Source organism: Chlorocebus sabaeus, chromosome 1 (assembly GCF_047675955.1).
Source record: "Chlorocebus sabaeus isolate Y175 chromosome 1, mChlSab1.0.hap1, whole genome shotgun sequence".
Lineage (NCBI taxonomy): Eukaryota > Metazoa > Chordata > Mammalia > Primates > Cercopithecidae > Chlorocebus > Chlorocebus sabaeus.
Genome location: NC_132904.1, coordinates 6,329,414 through 6,351,267, shown reverse-complemented (window position 1 = coordinate 6,351,267; position 21,854 = coordinate 6,329,414). Strand labels below are relative to the sequence as shown.

The 21,854-nt window shown below is 41.9% G+C and overlaps 1 protein-coding gene across 8 annotated transcripts in view; it reads right to left on the bottom strand.

The window, feature by feature from the left end:
• Positions 1-498: 498 nt before the first annotated feature.
• The window catches only part of KMT5B (lysine methyltransferase 5B), a 58,950-nt gene continuing 37,594 nt past the window's right edge, over positions 499-21,854 (bottom strand). For 7 of the 8 annotated variants that reach the window (XM_007961773.3, XM_007961835.3, XM_007961632.3 and 4 more), the window contains 7 exons: positions 20,903-21,068; positions 19,691-19,800; positions 17,467-17,633; positions 17,156-17,175; positions 16,939-17,075; positions 12,594-12,790; positions 499-4,808 (listed from right to left, as the gene is read on the bottom strand). In XM_007961773.3, coding sequence (XP_007959964.1) covers positions 3,325-4,808; positions 12,594-12,790; positions 16,939-17,075; positions 17,156-17,175; positions 17,467-17,633; positions 19,691-19,800; positions 20,903-21,068 — 2,281 coding nt within the window. In that variant the 3' untranslated portion in view covers positions 499-3,324. Of the gene's footprint in view, positions 4,809-11,333; positions 11,561-12,593; positions 12,791-16,938; positions 17,076-17,155; positions 17,176-17,466; positions 17,634-19,690; positions 19,801-20,902; positions 21,069-21,854 lie in introns of those variants that run through there. The other variant, XM_037998936.2, reaches the window with a different exon arrangement.

Below are 21,854 nucleotides of genomic sequence, written 5' to 3'. Positions count from 1 at the left end.
GCAGCTTGCTCAGGGACACTCAGAGGTTGCAGAGTTGGGCAAATTCAGGTTTCCTCTCTCTTGTACAGTCATATTTCCTTTCAATAGTAAATGGGAGAAAAAAGGACCCAGGCCAGTTCTGGGTATGCTAACTTGACCAATACGGTGAGCGGGGGTGGGGAGAACCTCCAAGTAATCAGGAATTATTAATGCATTTGGGTTGCAAAAGCCTTCAATGTTATTTTGCTCCATATTGAGGGCAAACATTGCTTGGGTTCAAGGACTAGGAGGGTATGTAGTTTAGTGTCCCTACTAAAAGAAGAATGAATGTTTACCCTCTCTTCTCTTAAAAATGAGTGGCACCAGACACAAGAGGAGACCAGGGCCCAGAGAACTCAACACTCACAGGTATTGAAAAGCTTTAGAAACTGATTTTACAAGTTCTGTTTTACATGAAAATTTTGTGGAGAAAGTCACCACTTTCTTTTTTTTTTCCAGATACAGTGCACACCGGCCAAATTGTTTTAATTTCCGAATTTATTAAAATGATTAACCTCAATACTGCAAGTGCATGTACAAAATATTTGTAAAAAATGTTTTTAATGAAACGTTAAAGAACTTACCTCAAATGCTGAAAAAGTCCTTTTTCATTCTTTCAGTACAAGGAATACATTGTATCTCAAAAGTATTACAACTCAGCAAAAACAATTTATAACAGTAATTTGAAAATGATTGAAAATTGAATACTTTACATATATTTCTATGATCATCTCCTAATTCTTACAATGCCAAAATCTTAACCAATCATTGCATAAGCTCAAGCTAAGAGTTTTATTGAACGCAACCTCTTCCAAACTGGTCAACGGTGTGTGGATGTCACCATTCCACATGGTGAAGTTCTACAGCAGATCCAGAACAGTTCTGAGGCCCCTACCTTTACCAACGGAAATTAGGTTTCCCTAGAAGGCATCAACAGTGGCTGCTGAGTGCTTGTGCATACCGACTCCTGAGAGGCAGTGATCCACTACCAAACGTCACTGCTTTGAGACCCATGGGAAGGTCAGCCTCCAAAGAGGAGGCCATGATAAAATTAAAACATCATAAATAAGTTACTAAAATTAAGCTTAAAAATGAAGAAAAATGGGAAATGCGTTTTGTCACTTTTTAAGATTGAAATTCCCAAAATAGCTATTGTTGGTATTCAAATAAGGTTTAAGGTTTAGTCTCTGAACCTCTTTTAAAAACAACCCAAACTAAGATGGGAATAGAAGACGTGACCCTCTGCCCTCCAGCACCTCCAGACACAGGGTCTACCTTCATCGTCCTCAGTGGCAGGGGTTCACATTGCTATGCAGGGACCCCATGAGGGCTGGATGTGCTCTGAAAAGTGCTCCGGGTGCCTCGGACAGGTGCTCCTGAGAGGCTGTGTGGGTTGCCCTACTTCATTGGTGAAGACCTCCAGACGCAGCGAAGGGGGGTGTGGGGACGTGTGGAAGGAGGTCTACCACATGCTTTCCAAATGCCTGAGGAGTTTGACTGCACCACAACAAACAAGGATGAGACTATGTAAGACTACAGAAGTAGTTCCTTAGAGAACCAGGAGAAAACAATCTACCTTCTAAAAATGTTCGTAAGTCTTATTAATTTCTACTTGGAACCTATGGGCAATCAATAGTCTTAAGGAGCTTCATTTAAATAATATCCCCCCAAACCTGGAAACTAGCAGGAATCAATTAGTAGTAACAGTAAGCATTGAGATTTTCTCCACTGGACTTTTCATTACCTTCAGATTCCTTTTAATATTTTAAGACATGGGCTACTTTCCTATAGACACTACACAAATCCCCTAAATTGATTTTTACTTAGGAACACTGTATATCAGAAAGTACATGTACACATTTCCCAGAAATAAGAGAGAACTACTGGTGTCAAACACCTGTTACAGATTTATATTCCCAAATTCTCTGTCCAATGATTTGCAAAATAATCCAGAGAAATGAAAAGAACCTGGTATGGAACATAAAGTAGTAATAAAAATTTGCTCATTAAGTTAATTAAAATTAATTTCTCAAAGTGCTTCAAAAAAACAAATTAAATCTGACTCCTTTTTGTTTAACTGATAATATAGTCAAAAAAATCTGATATTTTCTTAATTAACATAAGCCAAGAACTCCCACTGATGCAGTGCTTAAAACTATATATTTATAATTTCCTATTTTATTGGCATGAATATTTCTAAACTTAAAAACCTTCCTGGTAAGTTCTTTTAATTTCTTATGACAAAAATTTCTCACAACACACAAATATTTACAACATATACATTGTTTTCAGTTCTTTACATTGAATCTCAAAGACAAACTTTTTTTATAGGTTACCACAGAACAAAAGCTGTGACTCATGTTTTTATTTCATAAACTATTATAAGTTAAAGTGAATAGATTTTTTTTTAATATTCCTTGTAGCATTTTACAAGTGCAACAGAAAACTTGAAGAACCAAATTAAGATAGCTGTAGTTCATTAGATAAATGTTGCTTGTTGTCATCACGTTGTTCACAGCAAATTTTTGAAAAAATAAGCACCAATCATTCTTGCAAAGAACAATTTTATCTAAAAGGATTGAAAAGAGTTAAATACAAGGTTTTTAATTTACATGACAAGCAATAAATACGCCGTATCGAAACTCATCCCACACACTGCTACCCTCGTACATATAATGTACTGAAAAGTGAGCTGTCACGTAGGTCATTGTATTTTTTTTTTTTTAAGAAACCAATCTGACTCCCAACCAATGGTTTGTGATATTAACAAAGGCCACAAACAGTACACCTGGGCCAGCAAACAGTGTGAAACTGACAAAACTCCAAGGGGGAAACATCTAGCAAATAAATCAAAAAGCCAAAGATCATTGCTGGTGATATTAGCATACTAGAAACCCTTAATATGCTGCTACTATGATTTGTTTTAAATTATTGTTTAGTCATATATTAAAGAGCCAGCTGATGCTCTTACAGTTAAAAAAAACTGTGTAGCCACATTACTGTTTTCAACGTCCTGTGTGGAAAGTTGCTATCACTGTACAATTTTGCTTGAGCCTTTATTTTACAACAGGGCTTTACCTCTAACTCAGAATTGCACGTAAGAAGGCTATTTAAAAAGTACGATAAAAATTTGCACAAATCAGACTTAAGAATTGAGTCAGTACGCTGTACACTTTCTACAATAGTATGCTGATAAGTGAAGGGACAATAGAAGTGCTGCCACTAAACTTTCAGTTGAGGAATAATTGACTGGAATTTTTTTATTTCTTTAAAGTAGTTATCCCAGGTCAAATGAAGACCAAGAGCTTAGGCATTAAGCCTTAAAGACTGATCTTCTCTTCTCCTTGAAGAAATGTCAATATCTATAGAGTCTTTTCCAACTATTAACCTCAGTCGCTTAGCTGGAGGAAGAGGAATAAAATCGTCTTCAAAGTCATCATCATAGTCATCCTCCTCTTCATCGCCCTCAGAAGAGGACGAATCATCTGTACTTTCTTCCTCATATTGACTATAGTCATCCACCTCCATTCGAGACTCCAAGAGAGAAAGAGGATCACTGCAGCACACCCCATTTTCATGAAGCCCTTCTGTATAAGACCCCCTATTTTCCTCATCTCGTTTTAGTTGGATTTTTAATTTTGTAGAACTACTGCCTGATCCTGAGTTAAATCCATTATTAAGCTTTGCTACATAGAGATTGTTATCGTTGTCATGGTCTTTGCTTAACTTGATGCTTATTTTTGAAGAATTCATTCCATCATTCTCTTGGTCATTTGTCTTGCTGCTGCTATCATGACGCCTACGAAGAGTCAATTTGGGAATCCCAGAGTTATTTTCTAGGATTAACTGTGCGTCATACCTTGTGATTCGCCTCTTCTTTTTACTTTTTGCAGTTCTAAAGCTGTCTTTTGTTTTGAAGCTATCTGATGTCACAACTGAACAACCAACGGGTGAAGGAGCACAGTCTGTGTAGTTCACAGGCATGCCCACAGTGCCACTGTGCTCACCCTGGTCAGAATGGGGCCCCATCAAATCTGGTACCACATCGTCTTTTCCAGGAGAATCACGCACTGGAGTAGATTCCTCTATTTTCACAAACTGTTTCACAAGTTTTCCTTGTCGTGACTTCTTTTTGGACATGCCTGTGTCACTCTTATGACACTTGGCCTCCCCCTTTTGCGCAGTCTCATGAGCCAGTTCTTCCTCCTGCACCACGGAAGCTGGCTGTGGCTGTTCCCCACTGTCAGGGCAAGGTTCTGTCATACTGCTTTTATAGCCATCCAACGTATTTGGTTCAAGCTTGATGTCAGAGGCCTCCTTCAGATTTGTTCTTGTCCTCACTGACCGCCGGGTTATGTAGGTGCAGGGCGAGCTCTCCCCCTGCGAATGAGCACCTCTCACAGGATTCTGTCTGTGTTCTCTCGCCGCATGTCTAGTCAAGCACCCGCTGGCAACTGCGGCTTGGGCTGGTCCCTCTGGCTCCTTATCTTTTTTAATGGGCAAATTTTTATATAGAACTACTTTAGGCTCTTTCAGTACTAGGTTTCCCATTTCGAGTTTTCTTGAAGCATTCTTTTGCTCCAGCCGCTTGCAATGATTTCTCAATTTTATCTTTGAAAGTAAAGGCTTTGCAGGCTTCTTCAGTTTCTTTGGTACCCTGGAATTATTTATATGAGTTAGCTTAGATGAGGTAGAGTTGGAAGAAGCTGGAATTCTTGACATAGATTGCCTCGTTAACGTTCTGCTCTTGCTATTCTTTTTTACACCAACTGAAGATTTGCGGTTAGAAGCTGTAAGGTTAAAGAGAAAAAGGTGAAAAACAGCCTTGGTAACACCAGAGTTCAAGAAAAGAATGCCCAATCCCAGGCTATTAGCTACAGCGCGTTTAGATTACACAAACGCCCACACGGCTCCTGCCGCAGATTCTGCCGGCGCACCTGCATTCCCTGCACTGCTTGTCTTTGAAGTTCTTTTCTAATTTATGGGGCATTTATTCATTTTCGAGGTAAGCAGTGGTATGGTTAAGGAGCTTTTAGCACAGCGGGGACCTAGATTCCACTCTAAGCTTCTTAATCTGTCATGACACTGGCCCAAACAAAGGCTTTCTTCTCCTGATTTAGGAGTTTCCCACATAAAAGATTTGAAAGAAAGTTAACCTTGTTTTTTCCTTTCACAGATTCTCCTTAGTCATTTAAAATGTTTCTAAAATCCATTACTCATTAACCCAAAGGAAGTACAGCACTTGGCCATTAACATAGAATAGAAATATAATACTCATGGGCTCTAAGGAACAAATACTATCGTAATGGTTTCAAACAAGAAAAACAGATCTTAGATCTTAAGAACCACATATTATCACTCTGAAAAGTCCAGTCACTATCAAAAAAGAAATGCACTACTCTAAACTGTCCCCTTCAACTCCGTGCGGACCAGAAGAGGCAACCGGTGGGCTGTCAACTTAGAAGAGCTGCAAAGCTTACTTGGCCCCGTCCCTTCAGTGACTGCCCAGTGCCAACAATCACAGTGAAGGAAGATGCACGCTGCCAGAATTGTACACTCTCAGGACAAAGGGAGATCCAACTTCTTTTCTCCATGGCCAGGACAGAAAAGGGTTACAACTGACCCTAATGGTAATCACAACCTGAGCAGTGATGAACATGTTTCAATTTGAGAATGAGTGTATTCTTATCCACTGGAATTATACAGAACTACTAGGTAGAAAATATTTTTTAAAACATAAGGATATTTAGATAATTCTTTCACTACAGAATTTCTTTATGCTTGCAAGTCTTGCCTACAAAGTGGATTGAGTAGATGTGCTGTCAATATAAGGTATAAAGTTGAATGGCTTCTCAAAAGGCTTCATATGTGACTCAAGCTTAAGCTGCTCCTGCAGTGTCTCTGACCTTGCCACTGACTTTCTGCTATGTTCATTTTTCCTCTGTATTGACATGCTGGACTATTATTTATAGAAGTTTATACAAGTCAGCGTCTCAATTACCTAGTTCCTGCATGTCCAGTTGAAAAACTTCTTCCTAATCAAAACATTCCATTTACAGATTTGCTAGAGAAGCCAAGATAACAAAACGAATCACCACCACCTCTCACCAGAACAGGGAGAATAAAAACAATAAAATATGGGTAAGCTCAGCATACTGCCCACCCAAGTGAGGACCAGGATCCTGCAGAGAAAGTCTCTGTCGCTTTCTACATGCCTCAGTTTGCCAGGGAAACTGCCATTCTGCCCAGCTAAGCAAGTAAGTTACCCTAAGTTCAGTTTTTCTTGAGAGGAGCAAGAATGCATCACAAGCATTCCAAAAATTATCAAACCACCAAGAATATAAGGCTCTGTACCTGAGGTCAGGAGTTCGAGACCAACCTGGTCTCTACTAAAAATAGAAAAATAAGTCAGGCATGGTGGCATGTGCCTGTAATCCCAGCTACTGGGAAGGCTGAGGCAGGAGAACCACTTGAACCTGGGAGGTGGAGGTTGCAGTCAGCCAAAATCTAGCCATTGTACTCCAGCCTGGGAGATAAGAGTGAAACTTCATCTCAGAAAAACAAGAACAAAAACAAAGAAGGTCCTGCACATACAGACTGACTCGTAAGTGGCTTCGGGGTACATAAACCAGAACTCACAGCAAGGAGATTCACGGTTTGAACCAAGAACATACTTACACATGTGGGCTGCTACCAAGGTGGTGCCCTATTTTTAGAACAGTAGGAGTGGTGAAGTTTGAATATGATTCGATTTGAGAACAAGTGATTTATTATCCACTGGAACTATACAGAACTACGTGGTAGCAAATACTTTTTTTTTAAATAAGAAATTTAGAAAATAAAAAAAAATAGGGAACTCTTTGGCTAAAGGGTTTCTTTATGCTTACGAGGCTTGCCTACAAGGTGGACTGAGTGGACGTGCTGCCAACATAAAGACACACTAGTGAAGAAAGGACTGCACTGCTTGCTTCCCTTCACTTGGCTTTCTCAGATGTGGCTACGATGATCCTTTGCTCATTCTATGCCTCTGCAAGGACCAATTTATGCTCAATCTTAATGGTTTCCAACCTTTTATTTCTCCTCTTTCCATTCCACTCTCATGATGCACCTGCAAGCACACTTACACAACAATCACATCCATGTCCCATTCTCCACAGCAATCCCCGCTGTCTGGGTCCAGCCTGCTCTTCCAATGAGACAGCCTTTGGTGATCCAACAGCACACACTCTTCAGCCCTTCCCTTTCTTCATTTCTCTGAATGTGACACTGACAACCACTTTTTCTTGAGAAAACCTTTCTTCTCTTGGCTGTCAAAGAGAGCGCACTCTCCTGGTTTTCCTTCTCCATCCCTGGCACCCCTCCTTCATCGGACCCCTAGACTGTTATTCTTCACGTCTGTGCAGTCCTAGACCCCAGGTGATAAGCACCCATTCTCCCATGGCTATTACCACTTACAAGCTGACAGTTCCCAAACTCTAGCCAGACTGTCTCCTAAACTGCAGACCCAGGTCACCAAATACCGACTGTCTCTAAGCCTCTAAATGGAACTCACCATCAAGTCTCCTGACGACGTCCCCTTTTGAGGTCTCCATCTTGGCCAATACCACCACCACACGCCCAGCTGCCGAAGCAGAAAGCTGAAGGCCCTCCTTGACTCCTGCTCTCCTTAACTGCCTCACCAAGCCAATTACCATGTGCCGCAGAGTCCACCCCTGCAGTGTCACTGCAACCTGTCTACCCTTCCCTGTCTGCAACACCACAGCCTCCTGCATTGAACTATGGCAGTTTTGTCTTTCCTATTGTTTTCCCAACAATCTGTTTACCACCACATAGCCAGGATGACTTTCCTAGTGTATCATGCAGCTTCTGGGTTTTAAACCTTTCAGCAACCTAATGTCCTAAGAATGAAGTCTAAAATTTTAACCTGTGCTCACATCTTTCTTCTTTGCCTGTACTAGTCATGAAGAAAAGCCTTGACTCAAACTCCCCTCTGTCTATAGAGCTGTCTGAAAGGCCCTCTGCTTTGAATATGCTTCACTTAGCCAACTTCTCATCCCCCTGTAAGACTCAGCTTAGGCAACAACTCTCTCAGGGAACCTCTCGGGACTTTCTCTGCAATGCCTTTCCTATGTCTTCTCAACACCCAAGAAGCTCCTTCCTTGGCACTTATTTTTACATGTTGGATGACTCCCATTTTATGGTGATTCTGAATTCAGCTCTCCCCATCCCATCCCTCCTTCCAAGACATTCATTGTTGACAACAGAAAACCAAAGCACTTTTATGGGTTTGTATCTAAACTAACATAAACGCTCCATTTTTGAGTACAAAATGGATATGTATTTGATGCTATGTGTTGTATTAACACAGAGATTTCACTTACATGTTACCAATGTATTCTAAATTTTTTCGAAAAGCATTTTCTCATCAAAAGCCCTGTCAAAAGGTATGCTCATCAAATCAAAGGGAAAAAAAGGGCAAAGAATATGAGAAATGTGACAAAGATGAGGGTCCAGTAGAGTGACAAGAGTCCTTCAATGTCCAAAAAAGCTGCACTGTCCTGGCAGGGGTTGAGAATTTCAGACAGTGAAGGCTAAAGGAGGAAGACAGTGGCCACAATGACAAATTAGAAGTCAATGATTTTTAAAAGTCCTTCAAGAAACCAAGGACTAGGACCTAAGTGGGGTAAGCACCTGTGTTTGAGCTTGCTCTGGCACTTATATGCCTCGTATGACTCTTCCCCTAGTGGCTGGGACAAATCTCAAATGCCTGGACCTGGACAGTAATTTTAAGTGGGGGTACACATTCTTTTCAGCAATTACTACATGCTAGGTACTGTGCAAAATGGCCACACTCATCCTAATAAACGCCTTTGGAAGGAAATGCGATTAAAGCTATGTGAAAACCAAGCTCATGTGGACTACTGTGCCTAAGGTCATCCATCTGGTGAACAGAAGAGATGGGACTTGTTAGGCTTCCTGAGCATTAAAATGACTCTTATGCTGCCTGTAAGGCATACTACAGAAGAATTATGGTGTTGGCCTCAACTTATGGGTAAAGGCCCAACTGCATGGCTGTTATGGTCACTTCAGGGTATCCTCAAAATCATAAGGCAGGGTGGCACAAGACTTCCAGCCAGACAAAAGAGTTGTGAGCGACACCAAAGCTTTCCTGAGTACTCAGGCTGCACTGGAAATGCGCACCATCAGCGTGAACTAAGATAATACAAGGGCCACAGTCGAGCATCTCCAGAACTTGAGGATCCAGAAAGCCTCTGACAGGACTTTAAAGACCTCGGTCTCAAGGGATTTACTCAGCACAAGCAGCTTTCATCTGGCGTGACCAGGAGAGACTGCCAATGGCTACCTGGAACAGGGGGTTAGAACTCGGAAGCAGCCCGATGGCTCAGCAGAAAACAGTGTTCAGATCAACTGATGACATCCGTGACAGGGCAAGAGTGAGAAGCAGCGCCCCAGCCTCTGCATCTAGGACAGGTGCTCCATAGTTAAGATCAACCTCTCCCTTTGGCCGATTGTTCTGGGGCTTGTCCTGACTTGTGGCACATGCAGAGACCCGTGTCTGCATCTCCACAGATTGCTCGCGAACTTCTCTCTGGTCTCACATTCCCTATCACAGCACTAACTTCAGAGGGGGCACACCAGTCAGCGAGGCATGAGGCCTGAAAAACCAGACTCCTCCAGTCCTGGCATTATAATTCAGACCTGGGGACTGGATTTGTGAAAACGGATTCCTTGTTGTCTCTACTTCTGTATGCTAAAGCAGAGTCACCCTGTAGCTCTCAAGGTACTTTCCAATAAAGCACCTGTATGGAAGAAAATTTTCTTCCAACTACTCAAAACATTTCTTTATACATGTGTTCAAAGAAAGCAGTTCCTCTATCAGCTGCCAAATTCTAAACGAACCACAGGATAAAGACCAGCAGCCACACAGAAAAAGCACTCCACAAACACGCACAGCATGTGCATCCACCACCCTGGGAGGAGGGCCTAGCAGTGCTGGCTTTCTGGCAGGCTGTGGCTTCCAGAGCCTTTCTTTCAGACAGGTGGAGTGGACGGCTCAGACAAACACCAAAATAAATACAGCCTAAGAGAACACATGTAAGAACTCAAGAAACCCTTATGTGAACATAACATCCAATGGTCTCAGAGACAACCAAAGCCTCGAGCTCCTTCAAAGAGAGCACTGAGCCATGCCTATCCACTCTGCCCACGACCTCAGTTTGTCACACTGACCCCTGGATTGCTCCAATCATGCTGCGGAAAGGGAATTGGAATAAGGCAAGCACCCCAATACCAGCAGTCACTGCAAAATGTGCACCTTTCTTCTGTAAGGCTGAGACTCCAGCTTAAAGCAATTATTCTATCCCTCCAAACTTGAAAGCCTGTGCCTCCAGTCTGTTCTGCTGACTTATGCACCTTTCTTCTCCTGGAGCTAAGGCATAAGCTCCCTGAGGAAAGGGCCCGTCTCAAACATCTTTGTATGTCTTCAAGAACTAGCAGGATTTCAATAAGTATTTAGTTTATTAATATATATTCCCAAATATTAATTGGTTTAATAAATATTAATAAATGGTTAATTAGTACACCCAACGTCTTCCAAAAGTTATCTGTATTCTTATCTTTTAAACTAAGTAGTATATTGAGTTCAGTAGCTTATACACTAGTAATGAAGTTACTACTTAAGCATAAAACACCTGTATCACACAGCCATTCAACATGGGCAACTCTGTGGCTGTCTCCACATACAGACGGCAGCACGAACCTAAGTGTTTTTGTTTAAAAATCACAGGTCTCTGGCCAGGTGCAGTGGCTCACACCTGTAATCCCAGCACTTTGGGAGGCCGAGGCAAGGCGGATCACCTAAGGTCAGGAGATCGAGACCATCCTGGACAACATGGTGAAACCCTGTCTCTACTAAAAATACAAAAATTAGCTGGATGCAGTGGCACATGCCTGTAATCCCAGCTGCTCAGGAGGCTGAGGCGGGAGAATCGCTTGAACCTGGGAGGTGGGGGGCTGAGGCTGCAGTGGGCCTAGAGTACGCCACTGCACTCCAGCCTGGGGACAGAGACTCCGTCTCAAAAAAAAAAAAAAAAAAAAAAAGACACAGGTCTTACTATGTTGCCCAAGCTGGTCTCAAATTCCTGGGCTCAAGTGATCCTCCCACCGCAGCCTCCCATGTAGCTGGGACTACAGGTGTGCCACCATGCCTGGCTTTTAAGTGTTATGTCTGCATTGATAAAATGGGCTTCACAAGTCTCCAGTTTCACCAAGGAACCAGACTCAGAAAACAAATGTTCGTTATGCTGCATTTATTATGAGAATCAACAGTCAACAGTTAATGATTGACTAACTCTTGTTCACTTTGGACATTAACGAAAAAGACTGGAATAGGGCTACAGCACTGCTTTTACGCTACACGGGTTATGCTTGGACTCTGACTCCCAGCAGCAGGTAGATTCAGGAATTCATGGTAGTGACATTCACCATCATGGGAAACACCTTCCCTTTTCTTCAGGATTCTCTGTAGTGGAAGAGAGCACCCAGTGTTGGGCTGAGAACATCTGAAAGTAGGGAGAAGAACCTAAAATAATCAGTATCTCAGAGGGCTCTAAGGTGCCAAGAAGTCTCACTGGACATTTAAGTGCCAACAAAGGCATACTTTCAGAATCACCAAGTCAAAACTTTCTAACTTCTGTCTCTCTCAGAGACAAGTCAGACTCAAGAGTCTACTGCTTTAGTTGCAACTACAGAAAACTGATGGTACCCAGAAAAACAGGAGCAATTAGAATGGTTCCAATATTTCAAAGCTCCACAAACAGGATGTGCTTTCCTTTGCCCATTTAGGGTTTCTTCTCTTTCCTTTCTCTTTGTTTAGTCTTCGTTCTCTTTTTCAGTTTCCATCAGATCTTGCCCCCACACACCACTGGAATCTCAGAGGTTGCTTCTTTCTCCTTTCCATCTTTACTCCTACTTTCTGGAGTAGCCAATACAGCATGTCACAATACGGCACTGTTCAAAATGCTCCTCTATCACAATTCTGAGTCTGGTACTGGTGGTCTGTTGAACTGAGTCAGTTTGTTTTGAAAAAGGTCAGCAAGCAATGAAAAGGTGGAAGCCTTGAGGCCAGAAGCTATGAATTCCCCAAGTCCATCATCTTTTCTAACAAACTGGCTAGGTACTGGAATGTACAGAGCCTAGTAATTCTACTCAGTCCTTTTGTCTTCTTTCAGGACCTAGCGACATCATCACAGTCTCTAACACCTTGAAAATGTTTAAAACATATGATGACCTTGGAACATATGACGAAGAACTCATATCCAGTTACCAAGGTATTCAAGAAAAATAGTCTAGAGGATGGTACTGAAGTTGGAGGTGGGATACCAGACTGTGCCTCTGTACTCAAATCATGTCTAGAGCCTTGAAGTGCTGCCAAAGCTCACAAGTCCCAGTCTCTCTCAGTATTTAAAAGTTTAAAACTACTGAAGCACACTTTATAAAGCAAATTGTGTGAAAATACTTTTAAAAGATATGCTTATCAAATCTCCCTTACTTACTTGCATTGTTTTTTTCCTGAGTGGTATCTGCATCAGTGTTAGAGCTGACAGATTGACTGTCTGAATTTTTGCTGCTGTCACCTAACTTTTTAAGCCTATTTAAACGTTTATCTGTTTCTCTGAGTCCATATTTGCTATTGATAACAGGAGCAGGCGCAGGCAGTCCCACTCTGGATTTAAAAGCACCAGTTCCCCGTCTGAAAGAGAAAATAGCACAGGTTAAACAAACAGAACACACTTTCTTATAATAAGCTTAACTGCTGAGGGTACTTGGCTACAGGTTAACAGATGCGATGAGCTGCTGAGGCCTTAATCACCACTGGAAACCCAAGACTTGAACTCACAAAGGAAATTAAGCATCTATATTATAAAATTAACTTTAAATCTATACTTAAAATAATAAAACAACTTGTTATGAGTATTATCAATTGTTAATAGCCTATGAGAAACTACCGGACCTTGTAAAATTTCTTTTCCTTTTTTTTTTTTCGAGACAGGGTCTCACTCTACCGTGCAGGCTGGAATGCAGTGGCATGATCATGGCTCAATGCAGCATCAACCTCCCAGGCTGCAGCAGTCCTCCCACCTCAGCATCCCGAGTATCTGGGACCATAAGAGTGTACCACCACCAGCAGCTAATTTTTAAATATTTTTGTAGAGATGGGGCCTCGCTATGTTGCTCAAGCTGGTCTCCAACTGCTGGGCTCAAGGGATCTTCCCAGCTGGATCTCCCAAAGTGTTGGATTTACAGGCGTGAGCCACCACACCCAGCCCTTTAATAAACACTGCCAGATTACTTTGCCAAAGGAATAGAGTAAATCATGGTCCTACTAGCATGGTATGAGTTCCTGTTTCTCCACATCCTCACCAATGGTACATTGTACTCCTTAAATTTTGCCAAAGTGGGCCGGGCACAGTGGCTCACACCTGTAATCCCAACACTTTGGGAGGCTGAGGTGGGTGGATCACGAGGTCAATAGATAAAGAGACCATCCTGGCAAACATGGTGAAACCCTGTCTCTACCAAAAACACACACAAAAAATTAGCCGGGCGTGATGGCGGGCGCCTGTAGTCCCAGCTACTCGGGAGGCTGAGGCAGAAGAATCGCTTGAACCCAGAAGGTGGAGGTTGCAGTGAGCCAAGATTGCACCACTAAACTCCAGCCTGGTAACAGGGCAAGACTCCGTCTAAAAAAAAATTTTTTTTTTTTTGCCAAAGTGATGAGTGAAAATGAGTACCTAATCTTGTTTTAATCTCCTTGTTTATGGTCATTTTTTTTCCTGTGAAGCATCTCTGCGTCTCTTTCTCCTTTACCTTTTTTCCTATTTGACTGTCTTTTCCTTATAAGCTTATAGGAGCTTTTTGTTATCAGAATTTTTTTTTTTTTTTTTTCCTGCGACACAGTGTTGCTGTGTCGCCCAGGCTGGAGTGCAGTGGTACAATCTTGGCTCACTGTAACCCCTGCCTCCAGAGTTCAAGCAATTCTCCTGCCTTAGCCTCCTGAGTAGCTGGAATTACAGGTGTGCACCACCAGGCCTGGCTAATTTTTGTATTTTTAGTAGAGATGGGGTTTTGCCATGTTGGCCAGGCTGGTCTCGAACTCCTGACCTCAGGTAATCCACCTGCCTCGGCCTCCCAAAGTGCTGGCATTATAGGCGTGAACCACATGTGTGTGGCCTTTGCTTTAAATTATCTGGAGTACAATGTGCAGTACTTGTGAACATACTACAACTACTACTGTCAGTACAGCGGAGCACAGAAACATGCTTCAAACGTATCCTGGAGAGTCTAGCGCAACTCAGTGTCTGCACACGACTCCATCCATTCTCGCTTCTTCAAAGAGCCTCTTCCTTTTACCCTCTGGCTCTCGGCACAGTGTGTGTCCCCTTCACTGAACTGCCCTGACAGCTGGCACTGTGCTGGTCTTGTTTATCCCACATGTACCTGGCCTAACATTAAGTAACTGCTCTGTTAATATGTAATAAATAAGGGAATGAGCTCCTAGATGCATCTTCCCAGCTAATTTCTGTAAAGGCAGAAATAATTTGGTGTTTCTGAGAATTTTTTTTTTTTTTTTTGAGACGGAGTCTTGCTGTGTCGCCCAGGCTGGAGTGCAGTGACCGGATCTCAGCTCATTGCAAGCTCCGCCTCCCAGGTTCACGCCATTCTCCTGCCTCAGCCTCCCGAGTAGCCGGGACTACAGGCGCTCGCCACCTCGCCCGGCTAGTTTTTTGTATTTTTTAGTAGAGACGGGGTTTCACCATGTTAGCCAGGATGGTCTCGATCTCCTGACCTCGTGATCCGCCCGTCTTGGCCTCCCAAAGTGCTGGGATTACAGGCTTGAGCCACCACGCCCGGCCGAGAATTTCAAGAATATATGCAGCCAATCTTGAAATCAAACTGCTCAAACAGTCTAACAATAGCCATGGCCACTATTCTGTTCCATTTAAAAAGGACTTCCACATGTTTCTATTTCTCACACTAACCCTGTGGAGTAGGTGGGATTATCCCTTTTTCACCAGTGAGAAAACAAAGGCTCATGAAAGAGAACTAAACCGCTCAATGAAAATGGCTATACCTGCAGTTCTAAACCAGGGAAAGAGCTGTTTCAGTGTTGGTTTGGAATCCTGAGTATGTGGTTGTGTTTTCAGGACCGCCTCCAAAAACTTCATCATATTTATTTACTCTATTCATTTGTTTACCAAATATTTATCAAGGACTTACTATGCGCCAGGGTACTGTTCTGTATTCTGCGGATATGGCAGAAAATGAAACAGATACAAGCCCCTGCCTTCATGGAGCTCATATTCTAATGGGAAAATAACCAGAAACCAATAATTACAGTTAACATGTATGTATTAACTGTGTGCTATTCTACATGCTTTATAGGAAATAACAAATTTAATCTTCATATCAACCCTACAAAATAGGTTCTGATGTTATCCCCATTTTACAGACAGGGAAATTAAGGCACAAAGCAGCTAAATGACTTGCCTTACACATCACATAGCTAATGAAATGCAGAGTTGCAGGATTCCAACCCAGGCAGTCTGATTTCAGATGACAGGCACTTAACTGTTATACTATGTTTCCTCTACAAAATGATTTTGAAGCATTATTGAACTATAATTAAACTACTTTATAGATTAAAGGATATGCTGTGGACTGGTCAAAGATCTAACCAATGTGAATAATTTTTATGTAGAAAAAGGTAAATTTTATGTCCCTCTGCCCTGGCAAAAATTCAGCAGCACTAGGAACTGGTTTTCTGCCACACCTTTATGGTAAGGAGCCCACTCAACGTTGGGAGAGAGATGGCTACGGTAGCACTGTGACTTTATGACTCCATCCTCTCTCACTAAACAGATGGAAATCCCTGGCTATCCAGAAAGGAGGGAAATGGTGACTGGGGTATCTGCCCACTGCAACCTCTAGGCTGGCTATTTGTAGGTGTTTTAAAGTGGGAGAAGTGACACTAATAACTTTGATCGTATCTCCAAAAGCAGTACGAAGTAGAAAGAATGAGGACTCTGAAGTTAGGCTGACTGGGGTCTGATACTTATGTTCTGGTACTTGCAATGTGGGCACCTCCTAGCTCTTTCATGAATACCTGTGAGAACTGAACAAAGTGAGGTGAGTAAAGTGCCTGGCACAGTGCAAGCTGTGCAAAATGGACTTCAGGTTTCCTTCTCTGTGGCCTGTGTGGTCTGCACTGCCTTCGAGGGGACTCTTTCTGCAGCCCTTGCCTGCCTGCGCCTGTGGCGCTCCCTTCATGGTGCTCTCATGTACAGAAGTCACTATGATGAGCAATATGAACTGCTGGTCCTGCCAATGCAGATGTGGGGGATTTCTGTAAAGACTCCAGGACTCTGGATGAGGACGAGACACAAAAAGAGGCTCCTTATTGAATGACTGATAGCAGGTAACAAATCTTAAGAACTGTAAAACTAAAATTCCAGAAGACGCAGCTTGATAATATGCAAGATGGCTATCAGTGGGAACTCCACCTGACATTATGACAGGGGCAGCCCCGCTCTGGCACTGTGTGTGTGATGTGTGGGAGCTATGAGCCATTCTCTCCTTAAGCACAGCTGTTTTCTGGCCCACTCTTAGCTGGTAATATTAAGATTTTAAAGGGCAATTTAAAATTTATTTAAGGACATTCCAGTGTCCCTAAATAGTTGTGCAGCATTTGACTGTGTTCATATACATTGCACCGGCTGCTATGCTAAAGAACATAAAGACTATCTCTGCATTTAAACAATGAAGAGATGTGAGTTTAATCCCCAAAATCAGGTTGTTAACAAAAAATGTTGAGGCTGAACATTTTACTTAACACTTTACCTTTCGCAAGTGTAACACTCGCAGAACTCATTATTTTCTCCAAAAAACCCATCTCCATAATAACAAGAAATTTCTTCTCCAGGTTCAATATCTCTCAGAGCCTTCACACATGCTGTATCTCGACCAGTTGACACAAACTAAAATAAAAGTAACTCAGTAAGAAACTCACACCTGAAGCAAAAACAAAATACTTGAAGAAATTTTTTTTAATGCTTACCTTACAATTAGGTCTGCAATCTGAAAAATGTCCAAAAGATAAAGTCAATTAACTGTTGATAAGATCAGAAACACGAACAATTACAGAAATCTGAAATAAGCTTTCCATATAACTTTACAACTTTTGACAGGAGTTTAGATCTCAAGTTCAACTAAAGGAATATACATTTATTTTAATAAGTTTGTGGAAAAATTTCTATTTCAAATTCTCCTTTAAAGGAAGATAAAGATTTGACTGAGGTTGACGAGGCCATTCTAGCCGTTAGCAAGAACGCCTAACACTAGCGCCAACACCTTGGAAATACAGCTTACCATGGTTTATAAATGCAGCAGGACCCAGCCAGAGTTGAGCACAGTTTTTCCTTGTGGAATACATGACACTGAAGTCGTTTTCTCCATGTCTAAGTAGCATGTTCTCCTCAATTTCTGAAAGTTCGGCAATACAACCCACCAGTAATTCTATTTTGTCATTTCGTTTCCTATTTAAAATATGTGATGTGTTAAAAATTACTAGTAATTAAAAATAGTAAGGCTTCTTTTAATAAAATAACCCTGACAATAAATATCAGAAACTGAAAAGGCCTATACTTTAGTTAGCTCACTGGGATCCCCACCTGGCTATCCTTCTCTTCCACCTTGGAGCTCCACAGCCTTGTGCCATGGTTACTTGTGTACCCATCTTATTCCTGCAAGAGAACGGAAACTCAACCAGGACAGGGACTATGCCACCTATGTCTCTGAACTCCCTGGTGTGGTGTTTTGCAAGCAGAAAGTACTCAAATACTTGCAGCACTGAATTAAACTTTCTGACTGCTGGATGAATGAAGCAGGCAGGGACCAGTGGCAGTAAGGGTTATGAGGATCCGGAATTGTGGTGCCACTCCTTAGAGCACACCATCCACTAGGAATGTAATGCAAGCTAAATTTTCAATCTTAAATTTTTTAGCGGCCACATTAAGAAAGTTAAGTGAATATAGGTGAAATTACTTTAACAACATATTTTATTTTACTTTATTTGAGACGGAGTCTCGCTCTGTTGCCCAGGCTGAAGTGCAGTGGCGTGATCTCGGCTCACTGCAACCTCTGCCTCCTGGGTTCAAGCGATTCTCCTGCCTCAGCCTCCCAAGTAGCTGGGACTACAGGTGTGCACCACCACACCCAGCTAATTTTTTTTTGTATTTTTACTAGAGATGGGGTTTCACCATGTTAGCCAGGATGGTCGCGATCTCTTGACGTCATGATCTGCCCACCTCGGCCTCCCAAAGTGCTGGGATTACAGGTGAGCCACTGTGCCTGGCCAACAATATATTTTAACCCAATATCCAAAATACGATTTCAGTAGGTAATATAAGAACCACGAATGGGAATAAAAGTTAATATGAAATCTGGTGTGTATAGTGCTTCTCAATTCAGACTAGCCACATTTCAAGGACTCAAGGGCTAGTCGCTACTGTACTGGATGGCACAGCTCTAGGACCCTAGATCTCAAACCTACACACCCATCTGCAACACAGGCAGCCACACAATCCAACTAGCAGGCTCAATACATCCTGAGGTAAACGAGGCACATTTCATGTATGCACACTCACCCCAGAGGCCTGGCAATAAGGTTCTTTTACCTATTCCATTTTCAGATATCTGACCCCCAAAATTTTTGCTGTAGAAATATTGGAGGATGGGTACATAAGGAGCTACGTGTCTTTTCTGGGAGATAGTATAGGGAACAGGCACGACAGGAAAGAAAATACAGTAGTATATATTCTCTTTCATCTGTAATTTTTATCCCTCTTAGCTGGGCTCAACTCTGATTTTTTTGAGATGGAGTCTCACTCTATTGCCCAGGCTGGAGTACAGTGACGTGATCTTGGCTCACTGTAGCCTCTGTCTCCTGGGTTCAAGTGATTCTCCTGCTTCAGTCACCCAAGTAGCTAGGACTACAGGTGTGCGCCACCACGCCCAGCCAATTTTTGTATTTTTCGTAGAGACAGGGTTTCACCATGTTGGTCAGGCTGGTCTCGAACTCCTGACCTCAAGTGATCCACCTGCCTTGGCCTCCCAAAGTGCTGGAATTATAGGTGTGAGCCAACACCCCCCACCAACTCTACTACTTTTATTGAAGCTGGCATATATATATGTATTTTTAAGCAACTAGTGCTTTAGGGAAGTTTCCACCCATAAAACTAGGATCATTAAGACTTTAGCCCCAACCTTTCTTCTAGGCCAGTAGAAGTCTGACTGTGGAAGCCAGGTTATCTAATAATGGTGTTCACAGCCCTTCAGCAATCACATCACTGAACAGGCATCTAGAGTCAACAAAGGGAGAATGAAAAGCAATTTGGCCTAGAGATGGGCTCTGGTTCAACTGAGACTTCTGATTTCCTGATTCTGACTCCAGTTGATGGGCCAAGGCAACGGCACTGCATTGGCTACCTCAGGCTAAACTCTGGCTTCATTCCTTACCATGCATTTCTTAGCACTTCAACAATAATTTAGACGAGAACTTTAAATTAAAGGTTTATACTAGTAGAATAGTTACCACTCTTTTGTTGCAACTATTTTGGCTCCATTTTGCTCTGATGAGTATCTATTACATGGCAATATTTCAAATCCACTGTCAGTTGCAAACATTCGCAAATAAATAAATACCTAAAACAGAAAAAAAAAAATTGATAATGACTTTAAATGGTATACCCTGCTAGACTTTCTTAGAATTTTATAAAAGCAAACCACCCGCAATGATGAAAAAAATGTAACATCTAGCCTGGGCAACATAGCGAGACTATTTCTCTATGAAAAAACATTAGCCAAGCATGGTGGCATGTACCTTTAGTGCCAGCTACTTGGGAGGCTGAGAGGAAGGATCACTTGAGACTGAGACGGAAGCTACAGTGAGCCATAATCAGGCCACTGCACTCCAGACTGGGTGACAGAGCAAGACTCTGCCTCTAAAAAACAATAAAATACACAAAAAAAGTAAGATCATTAAGTAACAAACTTTATTGTTACTCAGGAATTTTGAATGTCACAATTTTTCTGATTTTGCAATATTTGCACTACAGTAACTAGCTGAACACCTCTAACCAAAAAATTCAAAATCCTCCCGTGAGCATTTCCTTTGAGTGTCATGTCAGCATTCAGAAAGTTTCAGATTTTGGAGCATTTCAAATTTTGGGTTAAGGGTACTCTCTCTGTATGAGTACCTAATGGTTTGTTTCCCTTAAGGCTCACAATGGATTTCACCTCTATATGACAAAGTTTTCTCTCCTGTTTTGGTTGTAGACACAGGGTCTTGCTCTGTCTCCCAGGGCTGAAGGGCAGTGGCAAGATCATAGCTCAGTGCAGCCTCTAACTCCTGGGCACAAGCAATCCTTCTGGCTCTGCCTCCTGAGTAGCTGGAACTACAAACTACAAAGGTGTACACTACCATGCCTGGCTAATTTTTTTATTCTTATTTTTTTAGAGATGGAGTCTTGCTATGTTGCCCAGGCTGGTCTCGAAGTCCTAGCCTTAAGCAATACTCCCTGCCTTAGCCTCCCAAAGTGCTGGGATTACAAGCATGAGCCACTGAGCCTGGCCCAGTTTTTTCTTTGGACTGTCATTCAAATGACTATGTGTTACAAGATCTTCAGACTGATTAGTTTTATGAAAAATAAATCTAAAATTTCAGTATTAACTAACATTTAGGGTTTAAATTTACTTCACTATTCTTACCCAAATAGGTTAGCAGCATCAGTCTTAATAAACTTACGTGTTCTTTGAATAACTTCTCCTGCATTTTATTCTTGTTGAGAAAATAGTGCCGTGCCCATTCGCCTGAAGTCAAACATTTGAAGGCTTTCTCCAAGTGTTCATCTTTCTTAAAACGTTCAATTACTTCCTTTAGTTCTTCCTGCCTTCCTTTAATAGGCCGAAATCTGAAAGAAATCAAAATAATAAATGGGTTATCTGCCACAATCCTTGCACCACTGATCCATCTTAAGAGACCTTGAGAAAGAGCTAACACCCTAAAAACAGCCATGGTTATCAGAGCAAAGATCTAAGAGAAGAGAACAACAAACAATAGTCTTGACTACTACTATTCAAGTAATACTGATCAGCTGGATACGCAACTTCTCTTTTTTTAATCTGTTATTTTAATATTTTTATTTCACTGTTATCTCATTAACTGTGAGGTGAGCAGATGATTCAAACAAAAGCTGTCTGATTCAGACTTACACTAGTTGTCAACTTAGGGAGATATAAAATCAAAGCTCTAAAATACAGCACACCTAATTTAGAGTTAGAATGACAAGAATCTTTTTAAAACATGCAAAATCAAGCTGGAAGAGTGCCAGGCAATGAATTTCAGAAGTATGATGATGTAAACAAAACCATGCCATACACAAAAACATTATGTACACAGTTAGAAAAACACCCCAAACCAAGTATTCCAACTGGCTTTGAAACACACCTTGATGTTCTAACCACCCATGTCAAAGTCACCTTTGATGACGGCATTCAGAGAACAAAACGAGTACAAGCAGTATAACTCTAGTGGTGAAACTGCTATACTGGTAAAGTAGGAAAACTGATGGGGTAGAGTTTTATTTATTTTTTTTTTTTGAGATGGAGTCTCACTCTGTGGCCCAGGCTGGAGTGGAGGGCAGTGGTGTGATCTTGGCTCACTGCAACCTCTGCCTCCCGTGTTCAAGCAATTCTCT